Raw genomic sequence first — 19504 nt, 5'->3', positions numbered from 1 at the left:
GAGCAGAGTCAGAGCTTCTCCCTCTCCTATCCCTTACCTCTTGCCCAGAGTTGCAGAATACAGGGAAAGTGAAAAGATGGGTGGAATGAGGCAGGAAGTGGTTGAACTTTTTTTTTTCTAAATGCCAGTAGTGTGGTGTAGAGGAAAAAGCCATAGACTTGGATTCATATCTTTTGATACTTTTACTTGACCTTGGACCAGTTACTTAACGTGTCTAAAGCTTAGTTTCCTTATCAGTAAAATGAGGGAATTAGTTTAGATGATCTCTTAAATTCCTTTTTGGTTCTCCATCCTATGGATCAATCAATTTCTCAGTCATGTTTGACTCTTTATAACCCCATGTAGGGTTTCCTTGGCAAAGATACTGGAGTGGTTTGCCATTTTCTTCTCTATCTCATTTTACAGATGAAGAAACTGAGACAAACAGGGTTAGGTGACTTGCCCGGGGTCACATAGCTAGTAAGTGTCTGAGGCCAGATTTGAATTTGGGAAAATGAGTCTTCCAGACTCTAGGCCTGATATTCTATCCACTTTATCACCTAGCTGCCCCGATAAGGGGGTAAGAAACCCTATGAATGGTATTTAGGCTTGCCCAAGAAATGGAGGCTAGACCTAGAGAAGGACTTTTCCCACTGAAATTAACCAAAAATAGGGAAGTAATGGGTGAACTTGGCTTTTCAGCACATATATGGGGGAAAGGGCAGAAAGTAGCTGAAAGTTATACAGATGTCATGAAGGATCTTCTACTTTAGAATAGAGGCAAGTTCATGGTCTCCATGTGTAGTCCTCTTATGCCTAGTTAGAATCCCCTTATGGCTGGGAAAACCTTTAAACTGCTCCTATCTCCCACCAAAGGCACTCAGAGATTATGTAGGATTCATCCAGTCCTGTCCTTAGGTGCCCATCCCTACCTCCAATCTATGTTCTTACCCTGGAGGCCTATGTAGATAGTCTTCTGGAAATCAGATTTGTATGAGTGTTCCTGCCTGGAAGAATGAGAAAGGACAGGATGGCTGCTGGTGAGACCTGTAATACCTAAACCACCATCAATCCACCTAGGATTTCAGGACTGAGGACAAAGGAGTAGCCACTGAAGGGGGGTGGGGGTGATGATGGTGATAAGATAGTAGAAGGTCCTGACATCCTGTTCTCTATATCCTTTCCAAAGGCTGATCTAGAAGTCCCAATTCCCAAATACTTCATGTTGGAGCAGAGGGAAATGCTCCAGGACCGGGAGGAAATAACACAGATCCTGGAGAAAACTGGGCGAAAGGGCGAAAAGGTTGTGAGAAAAAGAAACCCCTTCATGCCACTGATTCCCCAAAGTTCCCTTCCCTTTTCCAAGATCTCAGCCTTACCTTAGGTTGTTTCTAGCCTTAACTTTTATATAGCCCTGAACCATATCTTTTGGACAACCACAGTCTTAGAGTAGTGATCCAAGGAAGGTGATCAGTTAGGGAAAATCAGATTCCACCAAATGATATATTTTTTAAAAGAGCTGAAACTCATATACATACTCTGCCCTCCCACCCTGTTTCCACCTAACTCTAACTGGATTTAGAGTCAGACAACCTGGATCTGAATCTTGTTCTAGTACTTACTAAGCTGTGTGACCAGCTGTATAAGGGGCAAGTCATGCCCCACTTTGGGACCATATTTTTCCTCATCACTAAAGTAAGGATGGCCTCTAAAGTTCCTCTCAATTCTGAATCCTATGAGCCTCGGTCATCATCATTTATACACATGTGAGTCAGCTACACAGTACTATGTATCCTGGGTGCCATACCCCTAGATGGAGCAAAGACAGTTGGAGATACCAGTGCCCCAATGAGCCCTTGGCATAAGTCATATTGCAGACCCTACCTCCACCCCACAGGATGGTGTAATTTTACACCATTTGGATGCGATACTTTTGATCCAACGAGCTGAGCGAGCCAGGCAGGGCTGGCTTCGGGCCAAGTTTATGCGAGAGATTCAGAAGGATGAGGAACGTGAGCAAAGGGCCCGGGAAAGCAAACGATTTGAGTCCAATAAAGATCGGGCAGCTCTCATCATCCAAAAGGTACTACCAGAGAAGCATTACCCTTATCCATCCAGTGGGCAGTGGAGGGACAGAGGGATGAAGGTATGGATTGTGAATAGTGGGAGCGCAAACCACCTAGATTTAATACTCTGAATTCCATCCATCTTTACTCTGATCACTCACTGCCTTGAAGTTGTCCTCAGGATGCTGCTGCAACATAAACTTCTTAGAAGCTCACTGACTAGTGAGGGAGATGATGGTAGCACCCTAGGACCAGAGAGAACAAGCCAGTGAGAAGAATGGTAAAGGCTAAATTGTGGGAAATAAGGCTTGAACTTATTTAGGAGGTCAGAGTTTGGTGAGGTCTAGCAGTGGTTAGGAAAAATTGCTTTGAAGGGATGGGACTTGAACTGGGTTCTGAAGGAGAGGTGAGTCTTGGGGGGGAGAGTAGAGTGGAGAAAATACTTCACGGCAGAACAGAAGGAACTGTGGAGTGAAAACAAGAATTATCCTATTCCTTTACCTTTCCCCTTCATCCCTGGCACTTACTATATGTTTATGCATACTGTAGAGGTTTACTGACTGTCTCTAAATGTTGCCCCCAGCACTCCATCTTCTGTGGAAAAAGAATGTTTATGGAAATCCTACTCCCCCTTGACCCTTTTCCCAGTTTCCTAAGAGAGCTGACAATGCCTCCCCATACTTCCATCTCTGCCAGGCGGTAGATATGGGAGATTACTGATCCCCTTTTTCTCCCCGCCCCCCAGCTTTGGAGAGGTTACCTTCAGCGGAAGTGCACTCAAAAGGAACGGCTGTTAGAAATGGAATTCATTGGCATGGTGAGCCTTGCCCCCTGTACTTGCTCCCCATCCCCAGGAAATAATTTCTGTTCTGACTTTTGTTTCTGTTGTTCAGTTGTGTCCAACTCTTCATGACTCCATATGGGTTTGATTTGTTTGTTTGTTACTGGAGTGATTTACCAGTTCCTTCTCCAGCTCATTTTATGGATGAGGAAACTGAGGCAAATAGAGTTAAGTGGACTTGCCCAGGGTTACACAGCTTAGCAAGTATCTGAAGCCAGATTTGAACTCATGAAGATAAGTCTTCCTGATTCCAGGCCTGACCCCACTGCACCACCTCACTGCCCCTCTTTTCCATGGGAAGAATGTCTATATACTGTTGGGAATTAGGAACCCAAGGATTATATGGTGAGGTTTTCTGGAGGACAGGAATCTGAGTTGATGTCTTTTTTTTTTGTAATTTTTTTTAAATTTTACACTTAAATACAAAATGGGGGCGGCTAGGTGGTATAGTGAATAGAGTACCAGCCCTGGAGTCAGGAGGACCTGAGTTCATATGTGACCTCAGACACTTAACACTTACTAGCCATGTGACCTTGGGCAAGCCACTTAAGCCCAATTGTCCTGCCTTCCCCCTTCTAAAAAGCAAAAAAAATTCAATAAATAGATAGATGGATTGATAGATAGATAGATGGATGGATGGACAGATGGATAGATGAATGAATAAATAAATACAAAATGGAGAAAGGAAAAAACATTGCCATGTATGTGGCAGACTAGAAGAGAGGATTCAATATGAAGCAATAAATTTCTTTTAAGAAAATCTATATAACAAATACTACACATTGTTTTCAAAGCTGCCCAGCTTTTCTTTGCTTCCTTGTTGGTTTTCTTTTATTTTCTGCTGTGCATTTTTTACTTTATTTTTCCCCTTCTCTACCCCCACCTTAAAGAAGACTACAATTAATTGTGTATATATATATATATACACACATAGATATCTATATCCATACACACACACACATATATATATATATACATATTTACACTCATACTATACTTATTTCTTCCTATCATCTGTTTCTCTGAAGGTGGATAGCATCTTCCTTCATAGGTTCAAGTATTTCCATGTTTTTCTAAATCAACCAGTTTATCATTTTCTACACCACAGCAATATTCCTTTCTGAATTCAAACAGCATTTTCCTTCATGGGATCTCTGAGGTTAATCAGAGTACTTATAATAATTAGATAACTTGGTTGTTCAAATTTGTTCTTAAAATAATTCTGCCATTACTATATGTGATGTTTTTTTGTTTGTTTGTTTTTTGGTTCTATATCTAGAACATGAGCAGAGACAGAATATCAAATCCACCTTGAAAAGTAGGCTAAGGCCTAGGTCACTGGCTGAGGCTTATGTATGTCAAATTTGGAATGTAAAGAAAGAAAACTTCTCTTTGCCTTTCCTTCTCCCCTCTCCAAACCTGATCATTTTCTTCCAACTCTAATCAGAGTCCCTCACCCACCTGATGACTTTGAGCTCTGGGAGAAAGATGGAGATGAAGGGAAAGGGAAAGGTGGGGGACAGTAGAAGAAGAAAGGGTAAGACATGAAAAACTCTCCAGAGCAGCTGTCGATTCAGAGCATAGTTTAGTGAAAAAAGCACTAGATTTTAAGAGAAGACCTGGGTTTGAACCATTATCAATGCCGTTATCAATGTTATTTGGGACAAGTTATTTAACCTATCTCAGCTTCAGTTTCCTCATCTGTAATGTGGAGGGACTAGATGATCTCTAAGGCCTCTCCTAGCTATAAATGTTATGACATTAAAGCGAGGCAAGAGAAAGCTCCTGACAAGACCAAAAGCTGCTACTCTTCTAATCTTTCTAGACCCCTAGGAATGGTTCATTGAATGTGTGGAGGGATGGAGTTGAGAAGGGGGCTGGAACTAAATCTTGGGGTAAGATCTTGGTCAGTCAATGAGCATTTTGAAAGTGCCTACTGTGTGCTAGGCACTGAGCTAAACAAAGAAAGGCAGAAGACAATTCTTGCCCAGTAGGAGCTCATGATCTAATGGAATCAGATGTGGGATATGGGCTGGAACCCTGAGCCTCAGCCTGTGGTTATGGAACATGGGATGGGCCTCAGATGGGACACAGAACAGCAAGGGCTGGAGCAGCTGCCATGGGGCAGGGGAGCTCCCCTGGCTGCCTGCTCCTCAGCCTCTCTGAGAACAATCAAGGCTGCACCTCCGAGGAGGTGGAGGCTTCCTTTGAAAATCATCCAAGACCCCAGGGATCTCCTGCCTAGGTGTGGCTGCCAAGAGGGGCCCAGGGACAAAAGTGTGGGACTGCTCAGGAAGATAAGGCTTGGGCTGTTACAGTTAGGATGAGAGTCCCTCTTCCTGTGTGTTGGGCGGGGTGGTCGGGGTCCATTGTGGGAGAATAGGAGGATTGAGAAGGCCATGTAGAGACAGGACCAGCAGGACATTAGGGACAAGGAGGGCAAGGAAGGAGAGATGAGGAACATGGGGAATTGAGGGGCCCCGGTGGGGGGGCCAGGGTGGCAGCACAGTGGTGGTAGGTGAGGAATGAGCCTGACCACGCGGGCCCATCAGCAGTGTGAGCTCAGCGTTTTCAGTAATTGTCTCTGCGCACAGTGATATTTAAAATACATTTGGGAGCCAATGAGGCGGGAAAGTGGCTGCGAGTTGGGCTGCCGACATGGGGTGGGGAGGCTGGGGGGGGCCTAGAGGCCCACAGGGGAGTGGTGTGCAAGAAGAGGGGGAGGTGGGGGGCTGGCCCAGATGCATCTCACAAACTCATTATCAGAGTAATTTACAGAGATGAATTTCGGCTCCAAATGCAATTTCTCCTGATGCCAGCATGCCTGCCGCTCCATGTCTGTGGAGTGTGTATGGTGAATGGGGGAGTGGGGGGAAAGCAGTGTTTGAGGTACTTTAAGGTACACGTGTGTGCTGTGGGTCTGTACCAGTTAGGGTGTGTATATGCTGCACATGTGTGTTAGTGATGTGATGGAGACTGAGTTTGAAGGGGAAGATTGTGGTGGGTGGGTGTGGCACGACTGAGACAGTACATCTCAGACCAGATTCTGAATCCCCTCGGTAAGGATCAGCCTAAGGAAACAGTCCCCAGGGGCCCCAGCCCTAACCCTATTCCCCCAGAAACCTTCTTCCAATGAAACTGAGTACTTGATGACCATGAAACGGGCCCAAAATGGGGAGGAACTGCGCAGACAGCGCCAGAAAGAGAGGGAGATAGAGTACCAGCAGGCAATAAAAGAGATCCAAAAACATCTGAAGGACAAAGAAGGGCCCGACATACAGGAGGAGATGAAGAAACAGATCCGGCAGTGGTTCATCGAGTGTCAGTCAGTACCTCATTCTTCATCCTCAATTCTCCTTCCATGTCCCCTCAGACCCTGCTCTGCATTCTGCCCTCCCCTTCAAACCCTGATCCTGACCCTGCCTACTCTCCAAGCCCTGGCACTCCATAGACGCTCTTCCCTAGGGCAAGTGATCCTATCCAGCATACAAATCTTCATGTTCTGCCTCTAAAACCTGATTCTTCAAAGTGTGTGTGTGGGGGAAACCCCAGGGATGTGGGCACCACAATTCTCATGTAATCTGTCCCCCTGGCTCTTCTATACTCTCTCTCTCCTGCCCCACCCCTCTCCTGTCTCCACCCCCCTCCTCCCTGATCATTCTTCTTTTACTTGCTTACCCATCTATCCATTGATCTTCTGTCCAATTAGTGATCTCACTGGCCAGTTCCCTGAATTTCCAGATGAAGATATAGGTGGCTCTCAAGTAATCTTTTCAGACAAGACCCCGCAACAGGTACCTATGGGGTGGGGCAAAGATAGTCCTTGGAGAAAGAAGAGAGCTAGGAATAAAAAAAAAATCTGTCCCAAGGTTCAGTAAAGCTGAGGGGCCGGCACTAGGGAGGTTGGAATGGAGAGATCAGATATGGCCAAAGTATGTGTGGGATCAGATATAGTCAAAGAGAAGGGATGACTCTAGAAAAATAAGTTGTAGAAAAAAAGAAGAAATTGTGTTCTCAGAGATCAGAGAACACTGGAAAGACAGTTCTGGTTTCAAAATTCCATGGGCCCAGGAAAACACAAAAAGCTCTCACAGAAATATAATTTCTCTCTGATGTCCACTCCCCTTCTCAGTATGTTTCCTTTAGGTCTGTAGCCCAGGATGTTTACAGAGCCACAGTCTCCTGAGGACCCCTTGCCAATCCCATTGATCAGAACTCAGAGTCTGGGGCTTATCCTAGTATCAGAGCCAGAGTTTCCACCCTTCCAGGGAATCTGAGGTCTAAGAGATCCTTGGGTCGTAGGTGAAAACAGAAATGGACTTAATGGATGAAGAAACTTCCAAAAAGAAGGGGAAAGAAAAACCAAAGGAAAAGGAAAAAAAGAAAAAGGAGAAGAAAGGGAAGGATCAAAAGTCTAGGAAGGGGGTGAGACTTCATCCAAAGGATTATGGTGGGGAGGGGAAGGAAGGGCAGGGAAGGCTTGAAGTGGTGAGAGGTCTGGGTTAGAAAGAGAAGCAAACAGGAGCAGCTAGGAGGCACAGTGAATAGTCAGGAGAACCTGAGTTCAAATCTGACCTCAGACACTCACTGACTTCATGACCCTGGGCAAGTCACTTAACCCTGAGTACCTGCCCCACCCCCACCCCTACCCCAGAAAAAAAATAAAAAGAAAGAGAAGCAAACAGGGGAGGGACACAAGATCAAGGAGAATGAGCTGGGCAGAGACTAAGGGAGGATGGAAGTGGGATGGTGGAAAGTGCTAAAATAAAAGAGTTTTTCTTCTAGGAGGAAGATACTATGCTGAAAATGGCACCATCCAAATTTGTGCCAATTATTCATGAAGGGCATGAGGAGTACCAGGGTAAGGGGAGGCAGGGCTTGGGTAGAGTGTCCAGGATTTTCTGGGAGTTCTGAGGGTCTCCTAATCCGCTGGGGACTCTGGGTCCTGTGGGGGTTCTGGGGCAGGGGGGAGAGGGAACAGAGAAAGCCAGTGAGGTACAGTGGAAAATGCATCAGCCTTAGGGTCAGAGGACCCACTTATTACCTGTGTGACCTTGGGCAAGTTCATGGTTTCCCTGGGCCTTAACTTCTTCATCTGTAAAACGGGGGAGTTGGATTGGATGACCTCCGAGTGCCCTTCCAGCCCCAGGCCTATGATAGTCTGATTACACTGGGATGTGAAGAGCTGGGAGACTCTGGGGACTATGGGTGGGGGCTGGGGTGGAATCAAGGGTTTGAACCACCTAACTGGCATTGGGATTCAGGCCTCTGATTCTGTCTTCTGTCCCTTCAGAGGTCGAAGCTTAGCATAACAGCAGCCTTGTGCAAAGGAGTGCTCCTTCTGGTGGGGGGGCAGGAATTCTGACTGGGGTGCCAAGTGAATGTACGTGTGTGTGTGACTGGGTTTTAAACATCCACTCATCCATCTGTGGTCTATGGTCTGTGCTCAGTTATGTGGGAGACCCAAAACGTGCCCGTCCACCCTGAACAGACTTTTGATGCTGAGATGATTAGAGAGCAGAAGAGGAAGGATGTGGAAGCGGAAATCCGGATCCAGGTTGGAGGGGCTGGCTAACAGACTTCTTGCCCATTTCCATCCCCCTCTGCAAATTCCTGCATCTTTCCCCCACTTGATTCTCTGTCCTATATCCTCTTCTCTCTCTGCCTTCATCTATCTCCTTTTCCCAATGTTCCCACCTCTCCTCCAGACTCCAACTCCATCCCTCCCAGGGCTCAGCATTCACCTATTCTTACTCTTCGCTGTTCCCTAATCCCTATACTCCTTGTCTTTGTCTTCATTCCTTTCTCTGTCCTTTCCTAGACACCCTTCATCCTTCCATCCTCATCTTCATTTCCACCCTGTATCCCCCATTCCCACCTCTATTTCTCTACTGCTTGTTTCCTTCATCCACAATGCCCACTGCTTCCCCCACCCCAGCCCTACAATCTCACATTTCTCCATCTGAATCCTCTCCCTTTATACCCAGCCCCAGTCTCTGCATCTCCTCATATCTCCAGCTCCACCTCCACACTTCTGTTTCCATTTCCTACTCTATCTTCTTTTTATTCATTTGTTGTCTCCACGTGGTTGAGCCTTAGCTCCAGTCCCCCAGCCATCAGGAGACATTAACCAGGGCTCTGCACAGATAGAAAAGACATGGGGAAGGGGTCAGATTGAGACCTAGACTAGAGGCCTATGTTAACTATCTGGGGAAACAAACTCACAAAGTATTCTAAACTGTCCACATTCCTAGGGACTGGAGAAACCACATACTTGACTTAGGAGTGGACTTTTGTTTCCCATTCTTAGGGCTTGAGTCACATCAGGACACAGGTATCTCACAGGACAGGGTTGGTCTGAGGGGGTCAAGACTTTGGAAAGAGTGGACCAGGGATCTAGGTCATCAGAAGCAGTAATATAGAAATTATGGTTTCATATTTCACTGGGAGGTTCAAAGTTCAAAACCAGTCAGATAGAAATTATTTTTTTTAATAACATTTTATTTTCCCCCCAATTACATGCAAAAACTTTAACTTTTTAGTTTCAAGTTCCAAATTCTACTCTTCCCTCATTTCTCTGCTCCTTCCCTGAAATGATAATCAGTCTGGTATAGGTCAAACATGTGCCATCCGGTAAAACATTTCCATATTGGTCACTTTGTGGAAGAAAACTCACACAAGGAAAAATGTGAAAAATAGTATGCTTTGGTCTGCGTTCAGACAACATGAGTTCTTTCTCTGGAAGTGGATAGCATCCTTCATCATGAGTCCTTTGGGATTGTCTTGGATCATTGTATTTCTGAGAATAGCCAAGTCATTCACAGTTCTTCATTGTGCTGTATACAATGTTCTCCTGGTTCTGCTCACTTCATTTTGTATCAGTTCATGTAAATCTTCCCAGGTTTTTCTGAAATCATCCTGCTTGACATTTCTTATAGCACAATAACGTCCCATTACAATCATATACCACAACTTGTTTAGCCAGTCCCCAATTGATGGGCATTCCCCCAATTTCCAATTCTTAGCTACCACAAAAAGAGCAGCTATAAATATTTTGTACAAAATGTAAAAAAATCTCTTTGGGATACAGACCTAGTAGTGGTATTGCTGAATCAAAGGGGATGCACCGTTTTATAGCCCTTTGGGCACAGTTCCAAGTCAGCAATCATTTTTAAAGCATTTCCAGGCACTATGCTAAATACTGAAGATACAAAGAAAGGCAAAGAAAGTCAGACTGAAGCTGAGAGCCAGGTGATGGGGAGGGAATCAGGGGAGACATTCTGTAGTTATATATGGTTGGAAGCAGACTCCTCAGTAAGGAGACTAGATTAGATCATCTGTGAAATATCTTCCATCTCACAAATACTAAGCAATCCAAAGGTCTGGAAGCCAAGAAGTCAAGGCTGAGGTGAAGGAAAATGTAGTTATCTGTGGTCAGAAGCAAGTAAAAAGGTCTAAGAGGAGGTCAGACAAGATTAGGAGGAACAACCAGATCTTGGAGGACAAGGAAGCCAAGGATCCAGACTATAGTAAATAAGAGGGGCAAAATGTGACCGGTACTAGTAACCGGAACACAGAAGTGAGCCTGCTCTTGAGATAGGGGTGGTGGGGGTGGATACTTCCCAAAAAACTTCTTTAAACTTTGTGCAGAAGACAGAGACTAGAAACCAGATAGGACTAGATTCAAAGATTCACCAAAAGAAGTAATTACAGCTGATTGGAGGACTACGACTGGAAGGGTATCTTGATCCTAGCTGGGGTAGTAGGTAGGGTCTTATATTTTTTACCTTCCATCCATCTTCCTTCCTGTCATCAACTCTTGTTCACAATCAACCAACCAAACAAGTATTTATTTGGCAATTTTCCTGGTCTAGGGTCTGCTCTATTCATTCCTGTCCTCTCTTACCATTTTGCTATTCGTAGATCTGTCTCCCTTTCTTCAGCTCTATCTCAGTCTCTCCCTCCCTGTCTCTAAGCATAGTTCTCTGAATAAGTGGAGCAGGCAGCATGATTCTGAGGGTTCTAGGTACCTTCCCAAGCTTCCAGAATTTCTCTCCAACTACATTTCCTAGGGCCCAAACTTTCACCACTGGAAAAAAAAAAGATCATTACATTGGATCTTAAAGGGCTTAATTGGTCTATGAGAGCTCTTTGGGGAAGTGGGCAACTAGGTGTGCAATAGATTGAAGAGGGCCTGGAGCTGGAAGACCTCAGACCTCAAATCCACCTCAAACACTGGGCAAGTCACTTAACCCTGTTTGCCTCAGTTTCCTCATCTGTAAAATGAACTGGAGATGGAAATGGCAAACCACTCCAGTGTCTTTGCCAAGAAAACCCCAAATGGGTTCACAAAGACATGGACAGTCAGAAAGGACTAAACAACAGAAGAAGAAGTGAAACAGTCCCTGGGAAGGGTAAGACCCTAAAAGTATTCTAGGGAGAGCGGAGCACTGGATTTGGAATCACATGACCTTGGTTTCAAATCTCAGTTCTGCTACTTGGACAGGTCCCTGATCCTCTACCCATCTTAGTCTCCTCATCTGCAAAATGAGAGGGTTGGATTGGACGATCTGAGGTCGTTTCCAACTCTAAATTCTTGGATCCTAAACTGTCCAAACCTACTCTCAAGGATTTGTTTATGACCGTAAGAGAGGAAGGCCCCATGATAATGAGACACAGGAAAGGGAGCCTGTTTGGAGTGGGGGAAGGGGAGGGGGATTTTTTCAGGATCAGGGAGTGAAGCGAAGAGGCATACCTACTTCAGTCACAGTTGGGTTTCCCTTTCCCTGACACTTTCTCCTCTGTGCTCATATTGCTTTCTTTGGCCCAGTCCTCTTCTCTCTGACTCCTTCCCTGTCTCTGGATACCCTTCCCTTTTTTTTTTTTCTCTGTTTCTCTTTCCCTCCACCCCCCACTGATGCCTGCCTTCTGGTCAACCTCTGTGTGCTCCAGGTGGACAAGCTGATGCGCCAGGAGTTGCAGACCCTCCGCCTGGCCGTTGATAGGGAAGAAACAAGACCAGTCAAAGCCAAGGCCAAAGCCAAGGTGAGGGTCGAGGGAAAGCAGAGTATAAATGATGGGGTCAAGGCTCAGGTGGAGAGGCAGAAAGGGCATGAAAGAACAATAACCTCTGTTTTCTTCCAATTGCAAGAAAGGGAAGAAAGGCAAGAAGAAGAAGGACAAAGATCTGACGCCAAATAGGTACCTGACCCTACAACACTTGAATGGCCATGTGGGAATCATGGGGAAAGCCCTGGACCAGTTATTTCAAGTATCAGGATTTCAGTCTTAGCTTCATTGCTGTGTAAACCTGAACCAAGCACGTAAACTCATTGGGCCTCAGTTTCCTCATCTGTCCAATGGGAATAATATCTTACCTGCCCTGCTTATCTTATAGAGGTATTGTAAGAATCAAGTAAGAAAATACATGGAAAAGTCATTTGAAAAGGTATAGAGTAAATGAAAGGTACAGATATTATTGATGTGAGGCAGATGTCCCAGTACATAGGGGACCTGGGTTAGGATCAAAAATGCTGGGGTTCAAGCCCTACCTCTGACACATATTGGCTTCATAACCCTGGAAAGCTAGGTGCTGGGCCTGGAGTCAGGATGGAATCAGGCTGGAGTCTTCCTGAGTTCAAATCTGACCTCAGATACTTATTAGCTGTGTGACTCTGGGCAAGTCACTTAACCCTGCTTGCCTCAGTTTCCTCATCTGTAAAATGAGGTAGAGAAGGAAATGGCAAACCACTCCAGTATCTTTGCCAAGAAAGCCCTGACTCACGAAGAGTCGGACATGACTGAAAACAGCTGAAGACAATGACAAAACCCTGGGGAAATCCCTTAACATCCCCTTAAGAAGGGGCCTTGGAAATGGTTGGTGCTTCCCGGTCCACCACATGCTTTACCCACCCACCCCCATCCCAGCACATAAAGACACATTACTTCTTCCTCTACCTAATAGAAATATTAACTATTTAGCCAGGAAGCAGCATAGACAAGTAGAAAGCCCCATACAATTCTCTCCTCCCCACACCTGCATAGGAACTCTCTGATTCTTTCACATCCCATCCTTTCCCTCCCTATTCTTCTCTTCTCAACTTACACCCTCCCGATCCCACCTCTTCTCCTTGACTCACCATTCCCTGAGTGCCATTCTTTTCTCCCAATGCCAATCATCCTCTATTTGTGTTCCCTGGGGTATTCCCTGACACCCCTTGGTGACCCTGACCCCCACCCCCACCCCCACCTCCAGATCCCTGGACTCTCTGTATGAAGAGCTTGTGGAAGAGGGCTTGATCAAGAAGAGCGAATATGTGAGACTGTCTGATTATATTGGTGAGACCCACCTCATAAACCCTAAATCCACTGAAACGGGAGAGCTATTACTTTGATCACTACTTATTATTTCCTTCAAGTGATGACCTGTCTCTCCCCAGGAGTTGTTCTCCGCACTCCCACCCTCCCGAATGACTGTCCCCAGTAACTCTCTTTCCTCAGGTGACTACTTATATCTTGGGTCTGCTTTGAAACTGGGAAACAGGGAACCAATGCCATCCCTATTTGACTTGAGGCAGAATGTAATTCTGTATGGAGTCCTTCGGCTTGGTGAGAGGGGACTTGGGGAGGGGAAAAAGATGTTGGAGAGGAGAGTCTGGGTCTTGGAGATAGCTTTCGGTGAGGTTTTGTGCCTCAGTGGAGGGTTTCTGGAGGTGGCCAGAGTGTTGGACTTGGAGTCAGGAGAAATTGAGGGGAAATCCTGCCTCTGACACTTACTAGCTGTGTGATCCTGAGCAAGTCACCTAATCTCTCTCAGCATCAGTTTCCTCATCTGTAAAATGGGTATAATAACAATAGCCCCTAATTCACAGGATCATTGTGAGTATTAAATGACATAAGGGATGTAGAGCATTTTATAAACCTTAAAGCCATATATAAATGCTAGCTATTATTATAGTGGCAAGGACTACTGGGGAGGGGTGGCCTGTCCTGTGAAGGGCTTTGATTTCTGTGGAACATCCATGGGCTCATCATCCTCTATTGACCTCTCTAGGATCTCCTGAAGTTTATAGCAAAATTGAACTGCCCCTGAGACCTTTTGGCCCCAATAATCTTTGTGGGGCAGGGGAGCCTGAATTTCCTTCTCCCATCCTGTTTCTTTAGTTATATTTCATAGGAAGTTACCACTGCCTACAAGGTTCACTTCTGCTAAATCCCATTCTTTTTCTTCCTAATGTTCAGAAAAGGGATTGACACCCTTTCTGACGGAGTGTACCAAGTCTTTAATTGATTCTATAAATGTAAGGAGTAGAAAAAATGGTAGAGATCAGTCAGGCATAGGCTTATGTACCTATCTCTACAGTCTCAGCCACCATCACAAACCACTTTGAACACAGTTGGCCTTGTTTGCCAATTACTGTCCCCAGATGTTTCACCTAATCTAACCTGGAATATTGGCATCTACCTGGCTGCTTAGTAAGAGGTTATAATCAGACCTGAGTCCACATCCTTTTTTTCCCCTAACCCCAGGACTCTTGCTTGACCTTTCCCTCCCCACAGTTCCTCCTCTATCCATATTCTACATGTTCTCCCATCTCTACTGGTCCACTCCTTTCCCCTTGGTCCCTTCTTCCTATTCTTCCAGGATCAGCTGAAATACATAGCATGGCTCCCCATGTCCGATCCATTCTCCTGGCTGGTCCTGCTGGTACAGGGAAGAAGATGCTAGTCAATGCGGTTTGTACTGAGACTGGGGCTAATCTGTTTGACCTGTCCCCGGAAAATCTGGAAGGAAAATATCCGGGCAAGTCAGGGCTGCAGATGATGATACACATGGTTTTCAAGGTTTGGAATCCTAAGCCTCATTCTCCTCTCCTTCCCTCCCCACATTCCCCTATTCTTCACCTGGCCCCCCAATAAAGGAGAGGCTTTTGCTCTTCTATGGAACAACCATATGACAACCTTGATTTTATATAGAGGCAGAAGAGGGAATCACCCTCCCTGGTATAATTTTAAGGGCCAGAAAGACCTCTCTCCCCATTCCAGTATCTCTACTTGTTGCTAGAGGGAAGAAGGCAAGATTAGGGTGCACTGGCTTTTCTTTTTGGTCTTGAGGTAGCCTTGATCAGAGGTCCACTGCAACAGATTGCTCATTTAAAGGGAGATCAGGGTCCTAGGTCAGGGCCTAACCCCTGACCCCTGCTCCCTCACCTGGCTAGGTGGCTCGACTCCTACAACCTTCGGTGATCTGGATTGGGAATGCTGAAAAAACATTTTATAAGAAGGTCCCAAAAGAGGAGAGGGAGGTAAGGGAGCTTTGGGTTAGTGGATAGCTTAGTAGGAAGAACACAGGACTAGGAGTAAGAACGCCTGGGTTCCAAGCCCAGCTTTACCACTCAATCAGTATATGAATTTGGGAAGTCATGCTATAGCAACAATTCACATTTATATAGCACTTTGGAGAGGTGGCATGGGTCAATCCAAGTCATCCTTGGATTTAGAAAGACCTGTATTCTAGTCTCACTCTGACACATACCAGTTATGATAGGATGGATACATGCTAACCATAGGCAACCTCTTAGGGTCCCTAGCAACTGGCTAAGATTGTGAGTTACAGACTTTTCAATGGAGAGAGTTTCCACACAGGAAGTTCCTTACACTGATGAAATTGAGTATTTGGACAAAAAAAATTTACAGATAGCATTACAAAGGGCTCTCCTTGTCCAAAAACTTTATGAGGTAAGTAGTTCTAATGGCATTATCTAAGCTTGGGCCTCAGAGAGGTTAAGTGATTGGCTCAAAGTTACACAGCTAATAAGTGCTGGTGCTTTGACACAACCCCAGGCCCCCTAGTTTCAGGTCCACACCCCTATAAAGATGAGGCTAAAAGAGATAGATAATTAAAATAACTCTTTGTTCCCTGGTGACCCTCATGCTGGCAATGTCCCTTCCCCCTGTCCCCTCCACATTTCCTCAGAGCAGATGGACCCCAAACGAGTAAAGAAGGACCTGGCAAAAGCTGTGCGCCTGCTACGTCCCGGTGACCGAGTAATGCTGATTGGAACCTCGGACCATCCACAGACTGCAGAAATTAAGGGACTGTGCAAAACATACGAGAGGATCCTGATGGTGCCACAGCCGGATTATGCCACCCGCTACTGTGAGATCTGGTGTTGTGGGGGGAAGAGCAGGGATGTGGCCCAAAAGTCTTCGCCCAACTCCTCTCTGTCCCTTTTCCAATTTCTATGTCTCTTATTCTACATTCCTAGTGGGAACCAGATTGCCCCTTCATACTCTGATCAAGAAGTAGTAGTAGGGGTGGCTAGGTGGCACAGTGAATAGAGCATTGGCCCTGGAGTCAGGAGGACCTGAGTTCTAATCCACCCTCAGACACTTAACACACAAAAACTAGCTGTGTGACCTTGGACAAGTCACTTAACCCCAATTGCCCTACCTTTTCCCTCCAAAAAGGTAAAAAAAAAGTGGCAGTAGTAGCAGCAGCAGCAGCAGTAGTAGCAGCAGCTAGTATTTGTATAGATAGCACTTGGTCACTTTACACGTTATCTCATTTTATCCTCACATTAGCCCTGAGAGGTAAGGTGCTATTATCATCCCAATTTTCTGGTGAGGAAACTGAGACTGAGAGACCATAAGTGATAAGCCTGTCCCTGTGCCCTACCATCCGTTTCCTTCTTGGGTCTTCTTCCCCTTACAGTAATCTGGAAGCATTTGATTGAGCAGTATGGGAAGTCTTTACTGAAGCACGTGGATATCAGTGGACTGACCAAGGTTTCAGATGGCTACACCCCCGGAGATATAACTTTAGCTGTCCATTCTGTCATGACTGAGAGGCGGAAGATTCAGCTGATCAAACGGCCTCTGACACCCTATGAGTTTCTAGAATTTCTGGCCAAGATGGACCCAGTATATGAGGAGGAAGAGGTGTCACTGAAGGTACCAGAAACATGTGTGAGAGTGTTGAAGACAGGGTAAGGGGATAGTATGAGGAAGTCAGGGGGAGAGCTTGCAAGAGGCCTTGGGAAGGAGGCTCAGAGTCAGTTCTAATAAGAGAGGCCCACTTCAGGAGAGAGGTTATTTCGTGACTTCAGCACCTACCGTAGATTTATACAGGTGAAAACAAATGAAAAGCAGCCTTTAAGGGGAAAGGATGGGGCAAATACTGGACTTTTGATTTCATTGATACTGGGCACTACCAGATGAGAAAACTTTCTTTACCAATTCTTTGCAGTTTAGAGTGTTAGAAAATTGCCCAGAGCCCTAAGGGGTTAAAAGATTCTCTCAGAGAACTACAAATAGCCTTGAATCCAAGTCTTTGTGGCCAGTTCTCTATTCACTACACTACACTGTCTCTTTGAAAGGGAAGAAGTCATAAAAAGACAACATATTGACTAAGAATGTATGTGGAAAAGGTGAGGGATAGGTCCATTCCTTCATGAGAGTGGGGACTCATCATTTTTATGGCCCTTAGTAACACTAAACATATGCATATAGACCTCAGGTCTCTCTCTCTCTCTCTCTCTCTCTCTCTCTCTCTCTCTCTCTCTCTCTCTCTCTCTCTCTCTCTTTCCTTTCTCCCTACACCAGACTCTTTTCTCTGCTGTCTCTTTGAGTCACTGCTTAACTATCAGTAGCTTTGACTCCACTCCCCAATAGGGCCCAAGGCCTTGATTCATTAACTATACCCAAGGGATGGTCTGGAGAGCAAGGGAGGAGTGAGGGAGGTAGATCCTAGTCAGGAGCAGGGGTGAGGGACACAGCAGGACAACAATGACATTTTATAGGAGACCCACAGAATATGATCAACCCCTATCTACTAGGAGAAGGAGTTGCAGCTGAGGAAATTTGGTGGCTGAGAGGCATAGATGAGATTGGGAACCAAGTCAAAGGATCCCTCTTTCTGCTTCTTTCCACTTCATACTCTCCTCTGCTTTCTTTCCCACTTCCTTCAGGATTGGTACTTTAAGACTCCTCTGGGGAAGAGGCATGTGAAAGCTGCTGAGGATCGAGCAGAGGAGGAGGCAGCAAGATTGGCAAAAGAGAAGAAGAAGAAGAAGTGATGAAGTGCAAAGAAGGGCCAGAATGGGAGGGATGCTGAGGACTGGGGTGTGAGGGGAAGCATCCCTAGGGCGGATGGGCCAGATGGTAGAGGTATAAACACCCAAACAGCTATAGGGATGGTGGAAATTCGTGTGGATGTCCATCTCTATGTTCCTTTTCCCTTAGCTTCATTTCTCTAGCTCTAATCTTCATCCCCACTCTAACATTTCTGGGGATCTATCTCATGCTCATTTCTGTTTCTTATCCCCCAATCACGCCTGAGTCCTTTTCCCTGGCTTTCTAAGATTTTGTTTCCCTGTGCTTTTCTTGTCTTAATCTTGATCTCTGCTTATGTCTTCATCTCTGATTCACAGGATCTTTTTCTGCATTTCTTTTTTTTCTTCTACATTTGTGGGGTGAACAAATAGGGAAAGAGAGTCAGTAGGTTAACAGGTGGGAAAGCAAAAAGATTGAGACATGCTGGCATTATGCAAGGGAGTACTAAATTGGAAGTTGGAAGATCTGGGTTCTGAGCGTCCTTGGGTAAATAATTTTGTATCTCTGGGCCTCAGTTTCCTTATACAAAAAAAAGGAAGGGGTTGAATTCTACAGTCTTTGAGGTTCCTTCCAGATCTAGCATTCTCTAGGATTCTATCAACTAAGAGCACAGGATAAGATAAAAACTCTCTCCTTTAAAAATGTCAACCTTTCATTTTTGCATCCCCTTCATTTTACAATATATCTTTCCACTATCCCTCTCCCAAAGAATCATCCCTAATAACAAAGAAGAAAAAAGGGAGAAGGAAAAAAATTTTTTTAGCAGAACTAACAATGTCAATCTAGTCTAACAGTATATACATTATAATAGCTCCCCACTTTTGCAAAGAAAGGAAGGAGGGAAGTGAATGCATTCTCATAGCTCTTTTGGGGGGCCATGCTTGGCTCTCATAACTTCACAGCTCTCGGTTTTGACACTGATGATGTTGTTCCTTCCATTTACATTGTAATAGTTATTGTATGTTATTTTCCTGGTTCTGCTTACTTCACTCTGTATCAGTTCATGTAAGTCTTTTAATTCTGCTATTAGAATGGATTGTAATTATTGTTAATATAATTGTTATATTAATAATTTAATTAATTATTTGGTATAGAGCTGTAATATTCCATTACTATGGTTTACTCAACCATTCCCCATTGATGGACAGCTACTTTGTTTCCAGTTCTTTGCTACCTGAAAAAGTGCTGCTATAAATGTTTTGGTATATATCAGTGCTTTCTTCTTGTTGACTTCCTTGTGGTATATGCCTTGCTGTGGGGTTTCTGGGTCCAAGAGTAGAGGTTTTTAGTCACTTTCTTAGCAAAATTCTAAATTGCTTTTCAGAATGGTGGGACCAATTTACAGCTCCACTAACAGGGTATTAGTGTGTCTGTCTCTCTACAATTTAGCCAACACTGACTTCCCCTCTCCCTTTTGCTGGCCCCAAACCTATTCTCAAATGTCCAGCCCCACCCCCAGCTTCAGGTTTTGCTTTGGATGACAGCTGAGCCCAGGGCTATTTAT

General features: G+C 45.1%; 1 protein-coding gene across 1 annotated transcript in view; it reads left to right on the top strand.

Moving 5' to 3' along the window:
- IQCA1L (IQ motif containing with AAA domain 1 like) overlaps nt 1-17963 on the top strand; it is a 20012-nt gene extending 2049 nt beyond the window's left edge. Inside the window, exons 3-19 of the mRNA XM_069084740.1 lie at nt 1169-1282; nt 1877-2062; nt 2791-2862; nt 6006-6211; nt 6596-6680; nt 7189-7311; nt 7672-7747; nt 8337-8443; nt 11839-11931; nt 12038-12087; nt 13142-13224; nt 13387-13494; nt 14531-14730; nt 15105-15191; nt 15868-16045; nt 16601-16839; nt 17856-17963. Coding sequence (XP_068940841.1) covers nt 1169-1282; nt 1877-2062; nt 2791-2862; nt 6006-6211; nt 6596-6680; nt 7189-7311; nt 7672-7747; nt 8337-8443; nt 11839-11931; nt 12038-12087; nt 13142-13224; nt 13387-13494; nt 14531-14730; nt 15105-15191; nt 15868-16045; nt 16601-16839; nt 17856-17963 — 2115 coding nt within the window. The remainder of the gene's footprint in view (nt 1-1168; nt 1283-1876; nt 2063-2790; nt 2863-6005; nt 6212-6595; nt 6681-7188; nt 7312-7671; nt 7748-8336; nt 8444-11838; nt 11932-12037; nt 12088-13141; nt 13225-13386; nt 13495-14530; nt 14731-15104; nt 15192-15867; nt 16046-16600; nt 16840-17855) is intronic.
- Nucleotides 17964-19504: the final 1541 nt, after the last annotated feature.

The sequence above is a fragment of the Petaurus breviceps genome, unplaced genomic scaffold, assembly GCF_028583685.1.
Source record: "Petaurus breviceps papuanus isolate PSGF00001 unplaced genomic scaffold, PetGlider_PUasm1.0 115, whole genome shotgun sequence".
In the NCBI taxonomy this organism is placed as follows: domain Eukaryota; kingdom Metazoa; phylum Chordata; class Mammalia; order Diprotodontia; family Petauridae; genus Petaurus; species Petaurus breviceps.
Note: the sequence above shows the minus strand (reverse complement) of the source record. Positions and strands in the feature narration are given on the sequence as shown.